General features: G+C 43.9%; 1 protein-coding gene across 1 annotated transcript in view; it reads left to right on the top strand.

Moving 5' to 3' along the window:
* Positions 1 to 21,057, top strand: part of PLB1 (phospholipase B1) — a 328,328-nt gene that overhangs the window by 233,007 nt on the left and 74,264 nt on the right. Inside the window, exons 38-43 of the mRNA XM_069236215.1 lie at positions 2,501 to 2,578; positions 3,128 to 3,188; positions 7,363 to 7,421; positions 10,329 to 10,396; positions 11,796 to 11,839; positions 16,727 to 16,826. Of these exons, the coding sequence (XP_069092316.1) occupies positions 2,501 to 2,578; positions 3,128 to 3,188; positions 7,363 to 7,421; positions 10,329 to 10,396; positions 11,796 to 11,839; positions 16,727 to 16,826 (410 nt within the window). The remainder of the gene's footprint in view (positions 1 to 2,500; positions 2,579 to 3,127; positions 3,189 to 7,362; positions 7,422 to 10,328; positions 10,397 to 11,795; positions 11,840 to 16,726; positions 16,827 to 21,057) is intronic.

Raw genomic sequence — 21,057 nt, 5'->3', positions numbered from 1 at the left:
GACAAGGACAAAAGCGTTTGTAATTAGCAAAGAAATGCATTGATTCTTAAATATGGTGACGTGGGCAAACACCCATTCTATGTACACATAAGCCTTTTGTGGGCTTGAGGCCAGCAGGGTGTGATCTTTGGATGTTGGGAGTGGTATGAATTAAGATGATCGGATTACCCTTGACCTTTGAACCTCAGCTCACTGTCACTTTGGAGTTCTTTCACCAACCTATGGGTAGCCAGCACTTTTTCTACCTTATTTCTCCAGGAATTCAACTTCGAGATAGTTTTCATTATCATGGATAACAACAAGGTGGTGCCCCTGCTAAATTTTACGCTTTCCCAAACACACAGGCCGATGAGAATATCTTTGGTTAGAACATGAGCAGGCAGGTCAGGTGGTCTCCATCTTAACCGGCGGCACACTCCTCAACCACCGCTTCCACCGTTCATCAAGCCAAAGAAGCTGTATCTCGCTTTGGAGACAAGCTTTGGTCTTAATGCCTCCTTGTGACTAGCATGGTCTAGTTGCAGGATTCTTTGTGTCAGAGCTGTGGCTATCATGAGGTGGGTATCTTGGAGCAAACACCAGTCTTTGGACTCTGCAGTCTTGAGCATGGTGCATCAAGGTATATAGTATAGGACGCACAGCTGACATGTGACTTAATTGGTCCTGCAATAGTGACTTTTCTGTCCATTGTCGAGTGGATTGGATCGTTAGCTGTAGAGACTCATCAGAGATGGGGACAGACTCATCATCACTAAGGGACATTCAGAGAGGCACAAACCCTTCCATTGCAAGACCGGCACACTCTGTCTCCTCTGCTAACCCGGCCTCAACCTTACTGACCAACCATGGGTGTTTTGAGAGGTAATCTGAAATATTTACCGATCCAGGCTTCCGTCTTTCCTTCCACCCCTTCACCTCTCTACCTACCTAATGATCTTTCAACCATTCAACAGTCCACACATCAACCCATCCTCTTACCCACCTACCCACTCATTCATCCATCCATCATTTCTCCAACTACCTACCAACTCAACCATTCACCTTTCCATCGATCTAGAACGTCACCCATTCATCCATAGTTTTTCTCTCACATTAAGCCATCCATCCTTCATTCAGTCATCCACCCATCCATCCATGCATTTATCTATTTACTTAACCATCATCTACTCTTCCATTGTTTTACCCGTCCCTCCAACCTTCCATACATACATCCTTTCTCTAATCCTTGCTTCATGTCATGCTTTTTCTCCCCTTCACCATTCCTTTCACTCTTTCTTCCGTTCATTCTTCTTTCCTTCATTTCACCCTTTCTTCCTTTCATCGTCCCGCCTTTCAAACAATCTTTCTTCAAAACTGCCTTCCTTTCATCCTGCCTTCATTTTGCCTTTATTCCTTCCACACTTTCTTCATTCAACCCTCTCCTTCCTCCTTTCACTCTCACTTCCTTTCAGCCTCACTTCCTTGCACTCTTTCATCCTTTATGTTCACCTTTCTTCCCAACCCTATTTCCACACGTTCTTACCGACAGAATTCCTCCCTTCTACATTTCCCTTTTGCCACCTTTCCATCCTTCATCCCACTCTAGTACCCTTTTGGCACAGATAACCCCCGCGCCCTGGTCCCCACCAAGTTGCTTTTGCTGGAGTGGGGGGTTCCTTACCCAGTGGTGCTGCGTCTTGTGGGCACTGAGCTTGAAAACATCTTCCTACACAGACTGTAAAGCTTGGGGGTGCAAAGCCTTTAGTCACAGAGGTATCCTTGAATATTCTGACTATCATGCAATGGGTGTTCAGCGGAAAAGCCTGGGTAAATAGAAAAATCAGGAATATTTCTGATCCCATAAAGAAATCCCTTTTTTAACTTCCTCGGGCCCCGGTTCTCAAAGACATTTGTGCACTTAAAGTCAACAGAAGTGCAATACATGGGTTTTCCTTCAAGAGTGACAATATTTTGCTCTTTTAAATGGAATTTGCTCAGACTCAAGTTCTTTCAGTATGGTTTACTGCTAGCGATAGCAATGTGGGCTTGTGGGTGAGTTCGAGAAGATTCATTTTCATGGTGAGACTTTGAGAGGAAAAACCTCCAAAACTGAGTGGGGGGGTGGCTGGTTTCTCAACTAGTAGAAATATTTCACTGTAGATAGACAACAAAAACAATACGTACAAATAATCAAAATTGAGGTTTAAGGCTACCAGAGTGACTTTCAAACAATTTTTTACTTTAGTTGGGTTCTCTCTATTTACCTTATACATTCATCTCTACTACCATTTCTATATGTGATGAACTTCAATGGAATTCTGAGGAAGATGGTCTAGGTTCTGCAATAACACTAAATATCATCAAATAACCACTGCTTTTCCACAACATTTAGCTTCACAAGTGTTGATGTAGAGAACACTCACACTGACCACAACTGTAATTATCCTCTTCACATCTGTATGCCAACCGTCTTTGTTTCAACCCCGCCTTCACATATTATTGTTTGTTCTTCTTCTAAAAGGCAGAACCATTCTTGAGAACATATAAGAACAGCAATTACTCATACCCAGGATTGTCACCCAGTGAGAAGCCTATTGAGGTGAGTATACTCTACTCCCCACTACTCTTGACCTCCATTTAAATGTAGATGTGTTTGGTTCATTCATGTTACTAAGATCCTGACACCAGCATTTCTCCACATGAATTAATGTTTAAGAATGCAATGGTTTTACATTTTCTCACTGTTTAGTCACATTAGTCATCATGAGTAAACTTTTTTCAACACAAACTATAGTTTTAACACGAGTGTGTGTGAGATGCACACAAATGCATATTCATATTTAGAATTTTATTTGCCTTCAAAAGTGTAAACTAACGAAAGATGGGGCGGAAACTCATTGTTCTCTTCTCACGCCTATTGATTATATATCTTCACCTAACAGTAATACTCCTTCTCCTAATGCGGGTTTGAAGTCCATGAATCCAGCACACTATTTGGGTGGCATTAAAAAGTAAGAATAAAACCAGCCTATGCTATGAGTTTTGAGTATCCTGGATTAGGCCCACCTCTAAAATGTCCAACTCCAGGTACAAGCAAAAGGTATGTGGATCCTCAATCACAATGTACTCTCCTCTCCTTTCTTGAAAGAACTGGGGAAGCGATCTGATGTGTTCTGAGAGTGGTCCATCACCCAAGATTCCCACATCAGGTAGGAGCAGCTGCTGACCGCTTAATGTTTAAAGAATGAATGAACGAGTCATGGTCTAGTGTGGTACATCATGTCTTGAACAGTGTTCAAGGCCCCCCTTAATAACCTCTTATAAATATCAGTAGCCGACACATCATGTTACCCTCTACAATTTAAGTATATTTCCTGTTTTTTAGGGATTCAAAGAATCTGCATGAGTAACTGTAGTACTGTGATGATGTAATACATTCTGGTGCTGGGCTGTGAGTAGGAATGTTGATATTGGAAGTGTTGGACAGTTATTGTAAGAACTGAAGATGCTCTGGATGTTCGCTGGCTGCGCTGCTCCACAACCATGTAGCCTCTACTAATAAACCAGTCCTTGTCTTCCTCCCATGGCCAGAGTACTTACTGCAGTGACTATGAACAATAATGCCAGTCGTGGCTTTCTAGGAGTATTCCTTGCCTGCTCTGACTCCTGTGGACTGTCCCAAGGCCGCACAATCCACAGAAGTAACTGTAGTGGAAATCAGAGTTAGCAAAGCAAGCATTTCTTTCATGCATTCTTCACCAGGAAGGTATTTTCCTGGGCCGTAAATTCCCTCTCTAAGACCTCCACCTCATGCAAGATGGGGTTGTTTGGTGTTTTTTACACTTAGGTTTCACACTTGGGACCTAAGTCAGAGTGGTAAAAGAAAATTCTCCAATTTGTGAAGAAAGTATTAAGTCCTCAGTTAAAGGATTCCTTTATGATGGAGAATGTTAATGCAAAGACCACTGCTTAATTTTAGCCGGGGGTTGTCGGCACTAATTTCTGGGGACCAGCACTTATTTTTCCTCATCAGATACTGACTGCAAGCAAGATAAAGAAAAACACACAAAGGAAAGAGATTTAGGAAGAGAAAAACGGGAATCCCGTCATAGAGGGAGAAAGCAGGAGCCTGTACGAGTGAGATAAAGAGACAAGGAGTGACTGGTTGTGGATGGAAAAGCTACGACATTGATTGAAGACTATGCAACCTTCGTATGCGGTGCGCTGACCTTTGAATGCACCGGCTGCGAGTTTCAGAGCAGAGCTTTGGCCACTGGCACTCATTCTATTGAAAATTTACTGCTGGCAAAGATAATTCCACCAGCACTTTCTCCATCATAGGAGTAGCATTAAACCGATGGATTTTTATCTTCTCAACTCTAAACCAGGCCATGAACCAGCATTTTGATCTCTGTAATTCCAATAGGAATCCATCTTAATAACTTTAAATAGAAGTGTGATGATAAGGTAATAATTAATTGTTCATTACACAATCAGAGCCGAGCACAATTTCAAAGGTTTGATTTGATCTTCTGGGTCAATACAGGTTCAGTCAACACCTACATCCTAGTAGAATGTATTGCTTTTGTTCAAAGTCTTCAGGAGAAACTCAGTTTTATTTAGGTTTAGGCTAAGCCATTTTTCCTTCACCCATTTCTGTATACTGAGGAATATCTTCTCGATAAAAACCAGATATGACAGGCATTACTAGTCATCCAAAATACCACCTTTGTCTTATCCACCTACAATGAAAGTTGACGCCCGACCACTGTAATGGAGAAGCTGGCAGCAGGTATTAAAACACAGCGGTTCATAAACTTGATATTTGGAGAACCTCCCTATTAATGGTGCTCAAATGGGAAGTCTTTCCATCTAAGCAAGCCCTTAATTGTCTCCCTGTTGAAAATGAATTAAACTCTTGTCCTTGGTTTAGTCACCCTAGCCACTTCGAGACACTACTAAGCTAGACAGAGGCCCCGCCCCTTGAAAAAATAATGTTACCCAACAATCAGTTTCACTGCAGTAAAATTGTTGTTTTTTTCAAACTAGAGTAATAAAGTAATAACTGTTAAACCCAGCATGGTGCTGACTTTTTAACAAGGTGTTTGCACCAAATACAGTGCTCCCCGGCCCACCACCAGTACCTCACCACTGTGCTAGCGTGTAAGTGAAGTATCAAAGGTTATGGCCACATGGAAAAACTCAAACCTCCTGACTGCATCTCTTATGTAGCCACAGACTGGGCGCCTTCCTCCTTTCCAAATGCATTCACTCCAGCCTGTAAAAATATTGTAACTGCATCACCATCATAGGGGCAGGTAGTGGTCCTGGAAAGAGCCTTCTTGGGCGTAAGTGAGCTCTACTGCCTTAGCTGGACCCGTCTGTAGCATTTGGTACTGTGGAGATTGGATTCTTAGTGCAGTCTCTCTTCCTCTAGAAGGAGGAAATCCAAAGCGGAAGACATTGAGGAGGATGTGCTGCACTGGGTGGACACTGGACAGATAATTTGGTATTCATTGCAAATTTTCCTCTGAACGAGGAGGCCACGACCTAGGTCTGTAGTTATGAAAAGACTTTGCATTTGCATACAGCTTCTTGGTGGTGCAGGTATCAGTGCATGTTTGCCTTGTGGGGGGACCGCCCACCCCTTGAATTAATGGGCATGGAATAAGTAATGGCAATGAGGAAAAGATCAGCAGGCTGTCAAAATGAATACATTTTGCGCTTCAGATTTCACTGGGTAAGGATATAGGAGTCCCGCAGAGGTTGAAGAAACCACTGGCAAAGTAGTTTTCAAATAAATTCCCCTTGCAGCAACTCACTGGAGAACCAACTCTGATTCTTTGGCTGTGACAGCAACACAGCCATGGGACTCTGCACCAAGGAGGTGTTACTTGGCAGATCAACACAACACCTGTAGGTTTTGACGCAAAGCCTGATCTACTACGATACCCAGACTAGGCCTTGTGCCATAAGCTAATGCCTCCTTGAAGCGGATGTTAAGAAGGGGAACTGTTTTCATTTCTCCAAGAAACTCTTCCACTGCATATGCTCGGAAGTGCACAGCACACATCCAATGCACAGGATCCTTCTGAAAAGGGTCTAGGCCAGCAATTTCAACTCTCGGTTATAAGTCCAATACCAATGCTCTTGCTACACAGCACACACTCTCCAACTACTCCATGGTGCCAGGCAGCCTTTTAGAACAGAAGCAGGTGATGACAGCAGCAGCAGGCCAGTTTTAGTAGATCTGGTTGGTCGCTGCTTTCCCTCTAGTGGAATGCAACAAATGTCGTTGCTGCCTGCCTCACATTAAAAATGTTACATCTGCCCCAAAGCTACTACCTCCCTTTTGAGCTGGTCTTTCAGCTACACAGACAGGACTAGTTTGCGCACCCTGGATGTGAGGTCGGGCATTGCGTGTACCCAATGGTCTGAAGCGATCTAATGGTGAGATTACGCAAACATTTTATGAAACCCTCAGTTCAGTCCTTAGCAATATCAAAAGCCAGAGTGATGGAAAGTACACACGCTGTACATATTTTGTTGATCATTAGTTCTGTCTGGTTAGTTCATCTTAGTTGCGTTGAAAGACTCAAGTAATGTAAATGAGCTCATAAGCTCACACAGAATAAAGCTGCCATATTTTCTTCAGTTAGATGGTATCAAGTATTTCCCCCACTCTGTCAATTTCATCATTTCTTTGACAGTCTTCATGCACTCTCAACGCAAACATTGGTTGGAGTAAAGAGTAAGGAGATGCTCCAAGGAAGTCATATCAGAACTAAGAACTTCTACTGCAGTAATCACTGGCTCAGCCTCATGTGATAGGTTGTCCGTAGAATTTGGATTTGTCTATGTTAAAAAAAACAGAACGTCTTTGCAGCCACCTGCATAATCACTCCAAATATTGCACTTGCATATCTAAATATTGTAATTCTAATGATGTTGTCATACACATAGCCTTCTCCAGGGCCCACGGATGCCTCAAGTGGAGTAGCCATACTCAAGAGAAATAAACAGGTAAATCCCAATAAGTAATTCACTTGGGCCATTGAGGTGATCAGATCTGCAATGAAACATGGTTGATTCAGTTTCAAGGTCTACTCCAGCGTGTGTGCTTGAACGGCACTAGCGTGCATCAGGGGGTGTATCAAAATCAACACTGAAGAGCCATGCATTGATCCATCTATGACTTTGTAATATGAATTTTAGGTTGAGGTGTGTACTCTACAAAATGTAGCCGGGCAACTAAACTCTTGTGACAAGACTTTTATGTGTAACTGTTGGAGAAATTCTATAAAATGAATCCTCAATAGCATTCCTCGTCTTAAACCGGATGTGTCTCAGGAATCAGTGGGCATCTTTTCTTTTCTTCTCCAGTTCATCAGCTCCGGCCGGCCGACATCAAGGTGATTGGAGCTCTTGGTGATTCTCTGACTGTAAGTAAACCAATCACTGAAGGGAACCTGGGCTCTAGTTGGAGGAACTACTGTCCTCATCTGCATATCATTGCCAATTGTGAATGCTTAATGCACCAGGGGGACGCAGTAGATGTTGCCTTATTGATAAATTGCTGACCTGGAACATGGAGCTGTGGCTGCCAATCGTGGATCTGACACCTGAACAAAAATAATGTCGCTTTTGGCAATTCACTACATCTCCCTGTGCCTGGAATAATAAATATGTAATACAACAGTTCACTATCTTGTTCCAGTTATGTAGCCATCTTCTCCTTTCCATTATATCCTGGTTTTTGTAGTCCGCGGTACCGCACTCTAATGTTCCACTAAGAGTTCCATGCTTAAAGATCTCTTCTGACAACACAAATTTTCTCTGTTAAATGCTCTGGCCCTTCTTTTTTGTAGGTCTGTGCTAACCTCAGTTACCTAAAATGATTTTTCTCAAGCGGAGGATTGGTGGAAGGTAGGGAGGAAAGTCCAGGCATCCTGAAAAAGTCGCATGGTATTCCGCGTAAGACTTTCATCCTATTTCAGACTTAAATAAGGTGACAGTTAATAGCAGAATCTCAGGCAGACATCAACAGACCCTGACAAGGCCTAAAAGACACAACCCACAAACTCTCACTGACCTAATACAGTCACCAGTCTGCCCTCACAAACTGATCAGCAAGTCATACTGTTGCCTCAGGTCGACAAATCTTTGCTTTGACGTCCTAGCGACATCACAGAGCTTTCTGCCGCAGCCCATCAATCAGCCCCAATAAGCAATCACAAAGGTCCTCACCGATATTCTTGTATATCTCCGCAATCCCTAAATATCCCCCAACATCTAGGCCTAACCATCAGTTATTTCTCAACAGACCCTCAAGTAACTCTTACATCAGTCATCATTCTGGTATCAGTTCTCAGCTCATCTCCCCTTATGCTCAAAGACCCACTGGTAAGCAGTAGCTTAATGTAACATGAATCTCTGAAAACATCCGTGTAGTGTCCAAAGCCCCTCACATAATGCTCAGATGATATTCACAGAGCGGCCACTGATGTTCACCTTCACATAGCAGTTAAAAGCACACCATGTCCTCACATAGTGCCAGCAGATCCTTAGGTAGCCCCAACATACCTCCACATAGCCCCAAAAGAACCAAACGCAGCATCATGACAAGGAGATACCTTGCGAATTGGCAAATCCATTTAGCATGTGCTAGGACAAGCGCAGGTGAGCAAAAAGGCAAAAGGCACAAAAAGGGCAAAAAGAATTTGGAAAAAGGACATCCGGGGAATCAAGAAACTAAGGTTGACAAAAAGTAGGTAAAAAGGGAAGGAGTCAGAACACTTTTTCCCTTGACCCAAGAAGAAGACTCTTGACCAAGCTTCTGATATGCTAAGTCTCAGCAAGGCATTTCAAAGGGGCAAAGTCTAGACAGGGATATACCACTTAGAGTCCAAGGGGTTCAGCATACAGCGAGAAGCAAGGGAGATCCAAGGGAGAATCTGATTCTGACCAAAGTCCAATTGGGGAACGCTATATTAAAGTTCATAAGGCATGCTGATTCATCCATCACACCATACGAGGTAAAAGGTAAAATTCCCAATGGCAAATGGTCATACGATTCAGACTGCAACATCGATGAAGTTTCTCAAGCTCTTCATGCAAACGGTTTCCATCTGTACTCTCCATGCAAAGTTGATACAATTGTATACATATATATTCCGCAGATCCTGAATGTTCAGGCTTCAAGATGTAGCTAATAAGCCTGCTATGCATAAAACAATAGAATATCTAATACCAAGCTAGCTTTCTCATTGGAACGATATCTGAAAGAATGTTTATGTTAGCAAGAATGACTAAACATTTTCTGCACTGTCGCGAAACAGGGCCTTGCAGGCCTCACTTAGGCTAATACAAGCGAGTCAAAACAGCACATTAATTTATGCATTTAACAACTCTAAACCATAAATTCACTATTAATAAGCTATTAGACTTGCTTATGTATGTTAAAACTAATTTAAAGCAACAAGATTCTGTTAACCCTTTCAAGTAACTATAACATATTACTACATTCTTTATGTTTTCATGTTATTTTGAAAATACTTTTACCATGAAAACAAATATTGTTTTAATGCAGACTGTGAGTTTACATCATGAACTATAACACAATGTCAAATTCTTTAAACATGAAATGTAAATGCTATACCAAATAGGTTTCTACTGCAGACCTAGAGTGAATGCACACTAATATGGCTTTCAATGCACCACTTTACAGTCAAACTATTAGTACTTTTATTAACTGTCACATATAGATAGATGGTCACTATGACATGAGGGACAATACTAAAACCTCTGCTATATCCAGTGTGACAGCTGACACATTAAATCTGTGTTGTCACACTTGTGTCCAACTCCTTACACAGAAATACAGCAGTAACCATCAAAAAGTCTAGCTGGCCATAGGAGAATTTAGGAACAGCTTCATCAATAACAATAACACTTTAAGGACAATTTGCCCATTTGTTTATAAAACTTGGGTATATACAGTACGTTTATTGTTTATTCCATTGTCTGTAATTTTATTTGCATGCCTATTTTATCATAGTTGTTTTTATGTATTGCTGTAAATTGCCACTTACCATTGGCAATGCAAATAAACTCAAATTGTATCATATCACTACAATATGCAGTAATTCTAAATGGCTTCCGACTACGGGGTAGATGTTTTGCAGTGGATAGTTAGGCCCCACTTTCGTAGAATCTGAAATTGTTTGCTTGAATAATACATTTCACCTGAAGTCTGGTAGGGTGGTGGTGCAGCTCCTCACTGTCTCATATCCTGAATAGTGCATACAGTGTTAGTGATGTATTAATCTTAGTATATGGTTTACTTTCAGGCTGGCTTTGGCGTCAATGCAACAAGCCTGTCTAATCTAAGAACAGAATGGAGAGGGCTTTCGTGGAGGTGAGTATCTGCTAGGTAGACTGGAGAAGTGAATCATTTATAGAGTCACACTGACAATGGTATAGAGGCGACTCCATGTCTGATGTGACAACAAAGCTCCAACAGAATAGTCAACACAGCGTAAACATCCTATATGGTCTGTCGTTATGAACGGTCTCTCAATTCTGACAGTGCTAGTGATAGGTTTTGCAGGTCCCCATCGGAATTACAAGATCTGCAACAACACCGTATATCCAGTAAATTTCACCTGGTATTTGAGCTACTGAATAAACAGAGAATAATCAGGGAATGGGGTGCAAAATTACCGATCACCCGAAACATCTTCATTTCTGAGGGTTCCCTAGGAATACACCTATTATTACCCAGTAACTCCACTAACCTACAGTTTATTGTTGCCCCTGGTATTGTTAGCTCTGTGGGGTGAGTTACCAGCCAAACTACATGTATCGCATAATTATGCCGTAAGTAGGCTGTCAGGTAGAGCTGAATCAAGACACGTTGCATAAGCCCCCGTATAGAGCACATGAAACCGCAGGTACTAATAATACAGCCTAATAGGCCAGATACATCACTATCATAAATATCAAATCTTTGTGTCATTTAGCTAGCAATACCATCCTCAGGCTATTTCCAATCGTTTAGCAAGAGATGACCACGCAATCTGTAGACCGTCCCAGCTACTTTTACCTTTGACGTTAGACTGGTCATGTGGGACACTGGGATAACCTGGTGGGCTGAGGAACACGGGGCTGCTTTTAGAGGTGCATTGACAGAGGGGTCATCAGTGATGCAGCCCAACAGCCATGCATGAATCAAGACACTTTTATTGTGGTTGGGATACATAATGTTCTCCAAAGACCAAATCCTCCTGGAGATGGTCTGTCTGGTTTACTACACTCAGGGCAATAAGGGGCAGTGTGAAGTGGCCCAGGGGTGCTCTCAGCCCCCAGACCAAGTGCAAAAATAAGCTCCACAAATGTCAGTGGGAAGAGAAGCAGGAAAAATAAAACATAAAGGGGGCAGAAAAGAACAAAAGCTGCAAGGGTTGTGAGAGGGCTGCAGGGAATCACCTGCCACAAAAACGAAGGAATGAGCTATTCTGCCGAAAAAAGAATCTAACATTTCTGCGTGCATGATTTCGAAACCGGTGTGTTTTTTGTATATTATTATTATTATAACATATAAGTGACTGTGACCGACCAGGAAGCCATGGGTGTTTCCTCAGCCGTGTCCCACAAAGTTGTTGTGTAAGTGCCAAGTGAAGCTCCTTACTGCACAAGCTGAGCACTGAAACTGTGCAAACACTGTAAAGGTTCTGAAGTCTGCTGTGTTTTATTTGTGTGGCCTGTAAAGATTGTGTAATAGCTAAACAAATACAAATCTTGGTTTTTTTTTGCAGCTCCGGTGGAGATGGGACGCTGGATAAATACACAACTTTGCCTAGTGAGTACTGTGATGGCATTAGGGGGCGCTGCAGTCCGGTGACACTGTGCGGGTGTCATTATCGCTAAGTTACTGTGTTAGCATGGCCTAAATCAGGGGTCTTCAAACTAGGGGCCAGCGCCCCCTAGGGGGCCTCAAGTGATCCCGGGGGGGGGGGGGGGTGGGGGGGGAGGGCGCCTGGCTCTGGCCAAGAGAAGCATTATACTGATAACAGGGCTTCTTTTTAAGCTGAAAAAAATGAGAAACAGTAAATCGCTCATTTATATGTCAAAAGGGAAGGGACTACAAATACTCTTCAAAACCCCCACTCCCACCCCAGTACTCACACTCCGGATACTTTTACACTTTAGTAAGGCCTGACTGACCAGAATAATATGTTTGGCATCATATATTTGATTGCATTTTTAAAACAGTAATATAACTTAACTCCAATGTTTAACTAAGTCTACACTTATTTTAACATTTCCAATTTCATGGAATAATTGTACTTTGTAAAAAATTTGTAAAGGGGGGCTCTGATATTTTTTTCCAGGGAGTTCTGGGGGGGGAGGGGATGGGGGAGTGGCAGGCAGCATTGAAACATTTGAAGACCACTGGCCTAAATGGTAGTGCTCCCGATTATGGTATGTGGATGAAGAAATGCATTTTACAAGTAGCCAGTGTTTGGCGACTCAGGGGGCACAATTAGTTGTCCGGGATTGCTTTCTTTTTAGGGGTGAGCGCAAAGTGCTCCGTCCCTCTTCTAATATCTCTTTAGGGGGATTTTAACCACGCCCATGTTACGTCAGGCACTTTCATTAGTTTGTGGGCTTGCCTTTTTAAATTTACTGGTTTTCATTCGTGAAAGGCATGCATACGTCATGCCTTTTCCAGTGTTTAGCCCTCCTCGAGAGCACCGGTAAACTACTGGAAACATACTAGGCTCTATGTTTTCCGTATGGTTTCTGGACTACTTTTTCTCTTTATTTCACAGCGCAATCGCACTTGTTTTTTTTTTTTTTCATTTAATTTGGCAAGAAAAGTCCCGTTAGGAGTTTACAACGCTCATAGCTCTAACTTGACGTAATGCAAGACCCGTTGCATTGAAATGCTTGTTTGCTTTACACCGCTGTAAGAGAATACAGCCTCTCAGAGAAGTGTGGCACCTTAAAAGGACCTGCACTAGAGGACAGGCAGCAGCAGGGCACTGCAACAACGATTTAGCACAACCCCCACAGAACTATAAACATGAGAATCACCCCTTGGGGGGGAACACTGACAGAGCCAGCTCTGTCCTGATAGAGTCTTGCTCTGATGACTTGAATAATTCTTAAAACATAATTAAATACCGTTTTACTGTAATTTATTTTAATGTGGGTGATGTGTGAGAATCTATTGCAGGCATATTGCAGAGAAATGTGTTTGTTTCATGCAACATCCTTAAAAAGTTTATTTTAAATCAGAACAGACCTCACGTCTGAGCAATGTGAAGGTGTCAGATTATTTGCAGTAATGTTAGTGAGCTGCTGCTGTGCTGCAGTATTGAAAACACACATTTAGAATTTGGACAAGTACAGGGGACCTCCAAAATATGCTTGGCGCAGGGCCCCACAATCCTTAAGATGTCCCTGCTAGTAGAGGTCACCCCTGTCACAGGAGAGGCAGCCTTGGTGCTGGTGCTGCAGAGATGCTGTTCAGTGCTTGTACAGACTGATACAGCATCCATCTGTTCCCAGGCTCTGCCCTCGAAAACTCCTACCGACTACAGCGCACGAGTGCAAGTGCGTACATTACACTGCACGAATTATAACAAAATACACCTTTTCCTGGCAGCTGCTAGCAGCAGAGCTGGGATGGTTTGGGAGGCTGTATCCTCAGGGTCCCAGAACACTCCTGCAGATAGCAGCCCTGGCTGAGGCTAAAATACTTGGCATCACTTCACATTCTATGACACGGAGAGACGAGCATCACATTGATTCATTAAATAGAGTCAATTTCATATAGTAACTTTAGTAAGTATCACACTGATTCAGTAGGTAGAGACACATTCATACTAAGTTTCACACCGACTCAGTAAGTGGTCTAACATTCGTTTAGTATCACAGTGATTCAAAGTAGACACATTCATTTAGTAAGTTTAGTAATCATCGCCCTGATTCAGAAAGTAGAGACTTGCATTCATTTAGTAAGTTAGTAGGCATCACTGATTCAATAGGTAGAGACACATTCATTTAGTAAGTTTGGTAAGCATAACTTATTCAGTAAGTAGCGACTTGCAATCATTTAGTAGGTTTCGTAAGCATCACTCTTATTCAGTACATAGACTCACATTCATTTAGTAAAATTTGTAAGTATTACTCTGATTCAGTAAGTAGACTAAAATTCATTTAGTAAGTTTAGTAACCATCACTCTGATGCAGTAAGTAGAGACTCACATTACTTTAGTAAATTAGTAGGCATCATTGATTCAATAAGTAGAAACACATTCATTTAGTAAGTTTAGTAAGCATCACTCTGACAGTACGTATATGCTCCAGCTACTACCGCAAGCATTTACCACAAGTAAAATCAAATCGAAATGTAAATTCTTCATCGAGTCTAGAGTTGTGCGCTGCATTGCATCCTGCTTTATACAAGCATCACCACCAAACTGGAACATCGTTCCTGCAAAGAATTCAGCTTGCTGTTACCAGGATTGCTATTAATGCTCTGGTGAGATATTATAATGCATAGGATCCTGCAATCCCTGTGCAAAATCCAATCTCTAATTGCTTTATTTTAGGTGACTTGTGACATCCCTAGTCGCGTATAATAAAGAAATTATGTAGTTGTTCCACTGTAATAATGTGTTACAGGTGAGTTCTAGTGGCACAATGCCTGCAGCCAGAGCCAGTAGGTAGGGGAAAGGCGGCCACAGAGCATGATTAAAGCTGCAGTTTCAAAAATGAAACAGATTTTCTCTTTACTCGTTTTTTTCTAGATAAACAGTGATAAGCAGAAAGAAACTATTTAAGACAACTTGTAGGAAATCTAGATTCTCATGTTTCTACACATTCTGACCTACAGCATTTTTTCAACTCTAACTCGTAATTATCTGATTCTAATATATTTCTCGAATAAATACCTGGTTGCTTTCACGTGTTTTATTTTTTACTAGAGATTCTAATTGTATTCTTCATGTTTACAAACATCCTATCTCTTTCGTGTGAAATACCACCACACCGAGGATTTAAGGTTTTTGTGGCAATGGATATGCCCATGCATCATAAGGGATAACATGGTCCCGCTGTACATTAAAAGTATATTGCAAGTCAGCACAGAGTTCCATGACCTATAAGGGTAAAGGAAGCCTGCCTTTGGAGTTGTTCATCTGTCTGATCATGGGACTGCTCAGTGACTTGCAATCTCCTTATAATGTATGGCAGAGGGTACTTTATCTTATGCACATTATTACATTGGTACAGCTAGAAAGCGTTACAGGCAGGATGAAGCTGTGGGTCCCAATGCAGCAATTATGATCTAGCAATACAATGCTGCTGAACGCACACAACTGCGCGAGAACCCGCGCGAGGACAGCCCTTCGTCTTCCAGGTGCCTCGTTTGTGGAAGCAGTCGCTGGTCTGCATCCGCAAGCAGGAAGCCATGATGGTCTTTCGGGGAGCAATTATAAAGCACCTTTCATCCACTTCTTGCGAATGTTGCATTTTAGCGCTTTGGGTCCATTCAGGGGCCATTAGCTCTCTGGAAATGATCCAAGTGGAGCGATTTGATGGTTCTGGGAGATGCGCCCTGGGAGATTTCGTAATGAGTGACTGGGATGCGCTGCTGGTCTCCCTGGAACAGGCAGACCACGGACTAGCAGCGAATGCTGGACCCACCCTTCTGCCTAACCTTGAAGCAATGCTCCCTGAGTGGAAATGACAGCTGCCGCAAATGTCCAGCGTTGCACCAGAAATAACAAGAGCTTGCAAATATGTACTGATGGGGCACGGAATCCCAGGTTGTCACCAAGAGTTAAGTTTTGGGGGAGGGAGCCTTCGGGTTCTTCTTCTACAAGATGGCAACACTAGGGGTTACAGGGCCCCAGTATTGCCCTCAAGCAGCATACCTAGCCCCCTTTCCAGGAGCAGGGATGTAGCTTCGAGGTGGGGGGGGGGGGGGGACGCTTGGGGTGTTACACCCCCCTAATGAATGTATTTTTTTGATAAATAGTTGGGTGCGGGTGCTTTCAGTCGGGCATGGTGACGTGTCGGTCGGATTTCACCAGGATTTTTTGTTTACACAGACAAAAACGGACACTCTCTCCCTCTCTCTGTTTGGAAAGACTTTAAAAATGTTAGTTATTTCACAAAAGAATGTGTTTTCTCTAATTTGGCAACCCTACCAATATACATTCCTCTCCATTTCCACTGCCCCTTAAGCCCCTGACACTCTCCCTGGTTGTCATATAATGTACTTTGAAATCACGTGCCAGAGTGATTGCTGGGAATTCTAATGCTCACGACTCCCTCCCACCCCAATCTTACTGACCGAACTAGGCCCCTTGCCAGGCGATGCCTGCAGTAAAGTGTCTGTCACTGTCGCTAGGTGGTAAACAAGCCCCAGCCAGCCATGAGCGTGGTCGTGTGGCCATGTGTCTTCTGCCCTCACTGGTCACTTTCAAATTATAAACTTCACTTATCGTGCTTGTGTCTAGTCCACGTGGAATAACCACTGAAGTCTCTGAAGGTCTGGCTGAATAAAAAAAAAATAATAATAATAATCTTTGCTCTTCACAAGTGCCTCGGTGTCTCACCAGGCGTAGTAAGCGCTACATAAATACATTTACAATAACAGACATTCGCTGCCTACGTTGTTGCAAGCGCCTACTGAAGTGTTAACAGTGAACCTTGTCCTTTTTCTTTGAAGATGTCCTAAAACGGTTCAATCCGAACCTCTACGGCTTTTCCACCGGCACCGGGAAGGCGAATGCGAGGTTTAATGTTGCCGTGAGTGGTGCTAAAGCGAGGTAAGTCACTAATAAATATGCAATTACCTGACCTAGTAGAATCCAGGAGGAAATCAGATCCTTTAAGCATCAATGACTTAAGCAACTCGGTCAGGACAAGGGTCCTTTTATGTTGGATTCAGAAAACTGGGTATGGTGTTTGACCATCTGTAGGATTCCCTTTAGATCCATCCTCAAAACATCTGGGCATGTGTAGCTCTCATCTGTCCCTCCAATTTATCAGTCCTGTCCTCCCATCGCTCGCATGGTCTGAATGTCTGCTACCACCCCTCACGCCACATCTGCACACTCCCAACACATTCTTGACACCCGAAGAAGCTCTCTATCAATCTTGTACCTGTGTCATATCTCAATAGACTTTCTCTTTGGTGTGCCACCTAAACTGTTGTTGTCCAATGCTTCATTCATCATTTTGATCATGAAATCACACATCAGTACTTTGGTAGCCCTTCAAGTAATTTATGTTCTTGCCCATGACTGGTTATGACCTAATTCTTTTTTATGGAGATACTATGGCCCATATTTATACTTTTTTTGCACCGCATTTGCGTAATTCTTTGACGCAAAATCGGCGCAAACGTACAAAATACAATTTCATTTTGTAAGAATATGGGCCTATATTTTCTCACCACACCACACTACACCACGCCACAACACGTGGCAATACATAGTCAGAGTTCCTATTGCTTTCGAGATGTAAAATACACGTTTCTGAGTTTGGAAAAGATTTCTCCTTCGAAAACATTGTTTTTTTCACCTTTCAGCAGAAAGGTCAGTGAGTGGCATTTTTTGTGGCCAATTGGACTAAACACTATTTTTTTTGTTTTGAAGTCTCTGAGTCTTTGAAACATGATCCTCCTGGGCAGCCGTGGGTTAGGAGGAAAAATTGAGTTATATGTAACCAGAAAAAAATGAGTCTAAAAAACATGAAACACATAACCAGTAAAATGTGACAGAGGAAAAAAGCTACGAGGAGGCAGTGGTAAGAATAGAATAGATCTACTCACTCACATCCTTCGGAGGCCTTAGGTTCTTCGCAGCAAAGAGTGGGTGTGAAGAATAGCAGTGAGATCAGTGGCGACCTCTGTGTGGTTCTGTTAGGACCCAGTAAGGACCAAGGGCCAGAAGCGATGCATCTTTAACCTGATATAGGTTATCATTGTGGTCCTTATCCCGGCCCAAGCACTCAAGCACCATCCCTGCACACAACATACTTGGTCCGTCAATCTGAGGAACCTCGTGAAGATTCCTCTCAGCATCATTCAAAGAACATGCACTTGTCGGGTACCCCGCCTCATGCCACACTAAGGGCCCGATTTAGAGTTTGTCGGACAGGTTACTCCATCACAAACATGACGGATTTCCATCTGCCATATTACGATTTCTATTGGATATCATAGAAGGCTGTATGAGAGAACCACGCATGACAGAACCACGCATGGCAGAACCACGCATGGCTTAACAACGCGATCGGAACAACAACTGCTGCCCAACTGCGCATGCCTTTATCACTCATGCCTTTACAAAGAATTTCATTGTAAAAGAATGCTTAGAAAAGGTATAACCCCCACCCTAAAAGCTACCATGCCCTGTCCTAAAACCTGCCCTGTCATAAAAACTACCCCAACCCCCACCCCTGTCCTAAACCCTACCCTGTCCTAAAAACTACCCCACTCTATCCTCAAAACTACCGCGACTTCCTGCTCCCACCCTGAAACCTAAAACCTAGCCCGCCCTGTCCTAAAAACTACCCCAACCCCCAAGCGCTGTCCTAAACCCTAAAAGCTAACCCGACCTAAACCCTAAAACACCCTGTCCTAAAAACTACCCTGACCACCCGCCCTAAAACCTACCCCGCCCTGTCCTATAAACTACCCCCACCCCGTTCTGCCCCACCCTAAACCCTAAAAGCTACCTTGCCATGTCATAAAACCTCACCCCCATGTCCTAAAAACTACCCGACCCCTGCCCTAAACCCTAAAACCTACCCTGTCCTAAAAACGACCACACCCTGTCCTTAAAACAACCCCACCCCCCCACCTTGAACCCCAAAGCCTACCTCGCCCTGTCCTAAAAACTACCTCAACCCACTCTAAACCCTAAAACCTACCCTTTCCTAAATACTCCCCCACTCTGTCCTAAAAACGACCCGACCCTTCACCCCTGCCCTGACCCCTAAAACCTACCCGCCCTGTCCTACAAACATCCTGACCCCCCACCCCAACCCTAAACCCTAAATCCTACCCTGTCCTAAAAACTACTCCACTCCACCCTAAACCCTAAAAACTACTCTGCCATGTCCTAAAACCTACCCCGACCTCTCCTAAAACCTACTCCGACCCCCACCCCACCCTAAACTCTAAAACCTACCCTGCACTGTCCTAAAAAGTACCCCGACCCGCCCTAAAACCTACCCTGTCCTAAAAACTCCCCAACCCTGTCCTAAAAACTACCCAACCACCTGCCTGCCCAAAAACCTACCCTGTCCTAAAAACGACCCGACCTCTGCCCGAAACTCTAAAACCTACCCTGTCCTAAAAACTCCCCCACTCTGTCCTCAAAACTACCCCGACGTCCTTCTCCCACCCTGAAACCTAAAACCTAGCCCGCCCTGTCCTAAAAACTACCCCAACCGCCGTCCTAAACCCTAAAAGCTAACCCGCCCTAAACCCTAAAACACCCTGTCCTAAAAACTACCCTAACCACCCGCCCTAAAACCTACCCGCCCGTCCTATAAACTACCCCCACCCCTGTCCTGCCCCGCCCTAAACCCTGAAAGCTACCTCGCCATGTCATAAAACCTAGCCCCCATGTCCTAAAAACTACCCGACCCCCGCCCTAAACCCTAAAACCTACACTGTCCTAAAAACGACCACACCCTGTCCTAAAAACAACCCCAACACCCCACCTTAAACCCCAAAGCCTACCCCGCCCTGTCCTAAAAACAACCTCAACCCACTCTAAACCCTAAAACCTTCCCTGTCCTAAATACTCCCCCACTCTGTTCTAAAAACTACCTGACCCCTCACCCCTGCCCTGACCCCTAAAACCTACCCCGCCCTTTCCTACAAACATCCTGACCCCCCCACCCCAACCCTAAATCCTACCCTGTCCTAAAAAGTACTCCACTCCATCCTGCCCTAAACCCTAAAAACTACTCTGCCATGTCCTAAAACCTTGCCGACCTGTCCTGAAACCTACTCCGACCACCACCGCACCCTAAACTCTAAAGCCTACCCTGCACTGTCTTAAAAGGTACCCCGACCCCATCCTAAAACCTACCCTGTCCTAAAAACTCACCCACCCTCTCCTAAAAACTACCCAACCACCTGCCCACCCTAAAACCTACCCTGTCCTAAAAACTACCCGACCTCTGCCCGAAACCCTAAAACCTACCCGTCCTAAAAACTCCCCGCCCTGTCCTAAAAACTACCCCGACCCCTCCACCCCTTCCCTAAAGCCTAAAACCTACCCGCCCTGTCCTTAAAACTACCCCACCCCGCCCCACTCTAAAATCTACACTGTAATAAAAAATTACCCTGTCCTGTCCTAAAAACTACCCTGCCCCACCCTCAAAGCTTCACTGCCCTGTCCTAAAACCTACCTCTCCCTGGCCTAAAAATGACCCCATCCGCCTTAAACCCTAAAACCTGCCCCGTCCTAAAAACTCCCCCACCCTGTCCTAAAAACTACCTCCACCCTCTGCCCCGCCCTAAACCCTAAAAACTAGCCTAACCCCACCCTAAACTCTAAAACCTACCCTGTCCTAAAAACTCACCCACCCTGTCCTAAAAACTACCCTGAACCTCTGCCCCCACCCTAAACCCTAAAACCTACCCAGCCCTGTCTTAAAAACGACCCCCACCCCGCCCTAAGCCTAAAACCTACCCTGTCCTAAAAACTCCCCTACACTGTACTAAAAACTACCCAGACCCCCCACCCTTGCCCTAATCCCTACCCGCTCTGACTTAAAACTACCCTGCCCCCATACTAAACCCTAAAACATACACTGTCCTAAAAACTACCCCACCCTGTCCTAAAAATTAACCTGACCCCCGACCTCCTGTCCATGCCCTAAACCCTAAAACCTACCCTACCCTGTCCTAAAAACTACCCTGACCCCCCCGCCCCACCCTCAACCCTATCCCACCCTGTCCTAAAAACTATCTCACCCTGTCCTAAAAAGATACCCCGACCCCCCATCCTGAACTCTAAAACCTACCCCACCCTG

Source organism: Pleurodeles waltl, chromosome 5 (genome assembly GCF_031143425.1).
Source record: "Pleurodeles waltl isolate 20211129_DDA chromosome 5, aPleWal1.hap1.20221129, whole genome shotgun sequence".
NCBI classification, from domain to species: domain Eukaryota; kingdom Metazoa; phylum Chordata; class Amphibia; order Caudata; family Salamandridae; genus Pleurodeles; species Pleurodeles waltl.
This window is presented reverse-complemented; position numbering and strand designations above follow the sequence as displayed.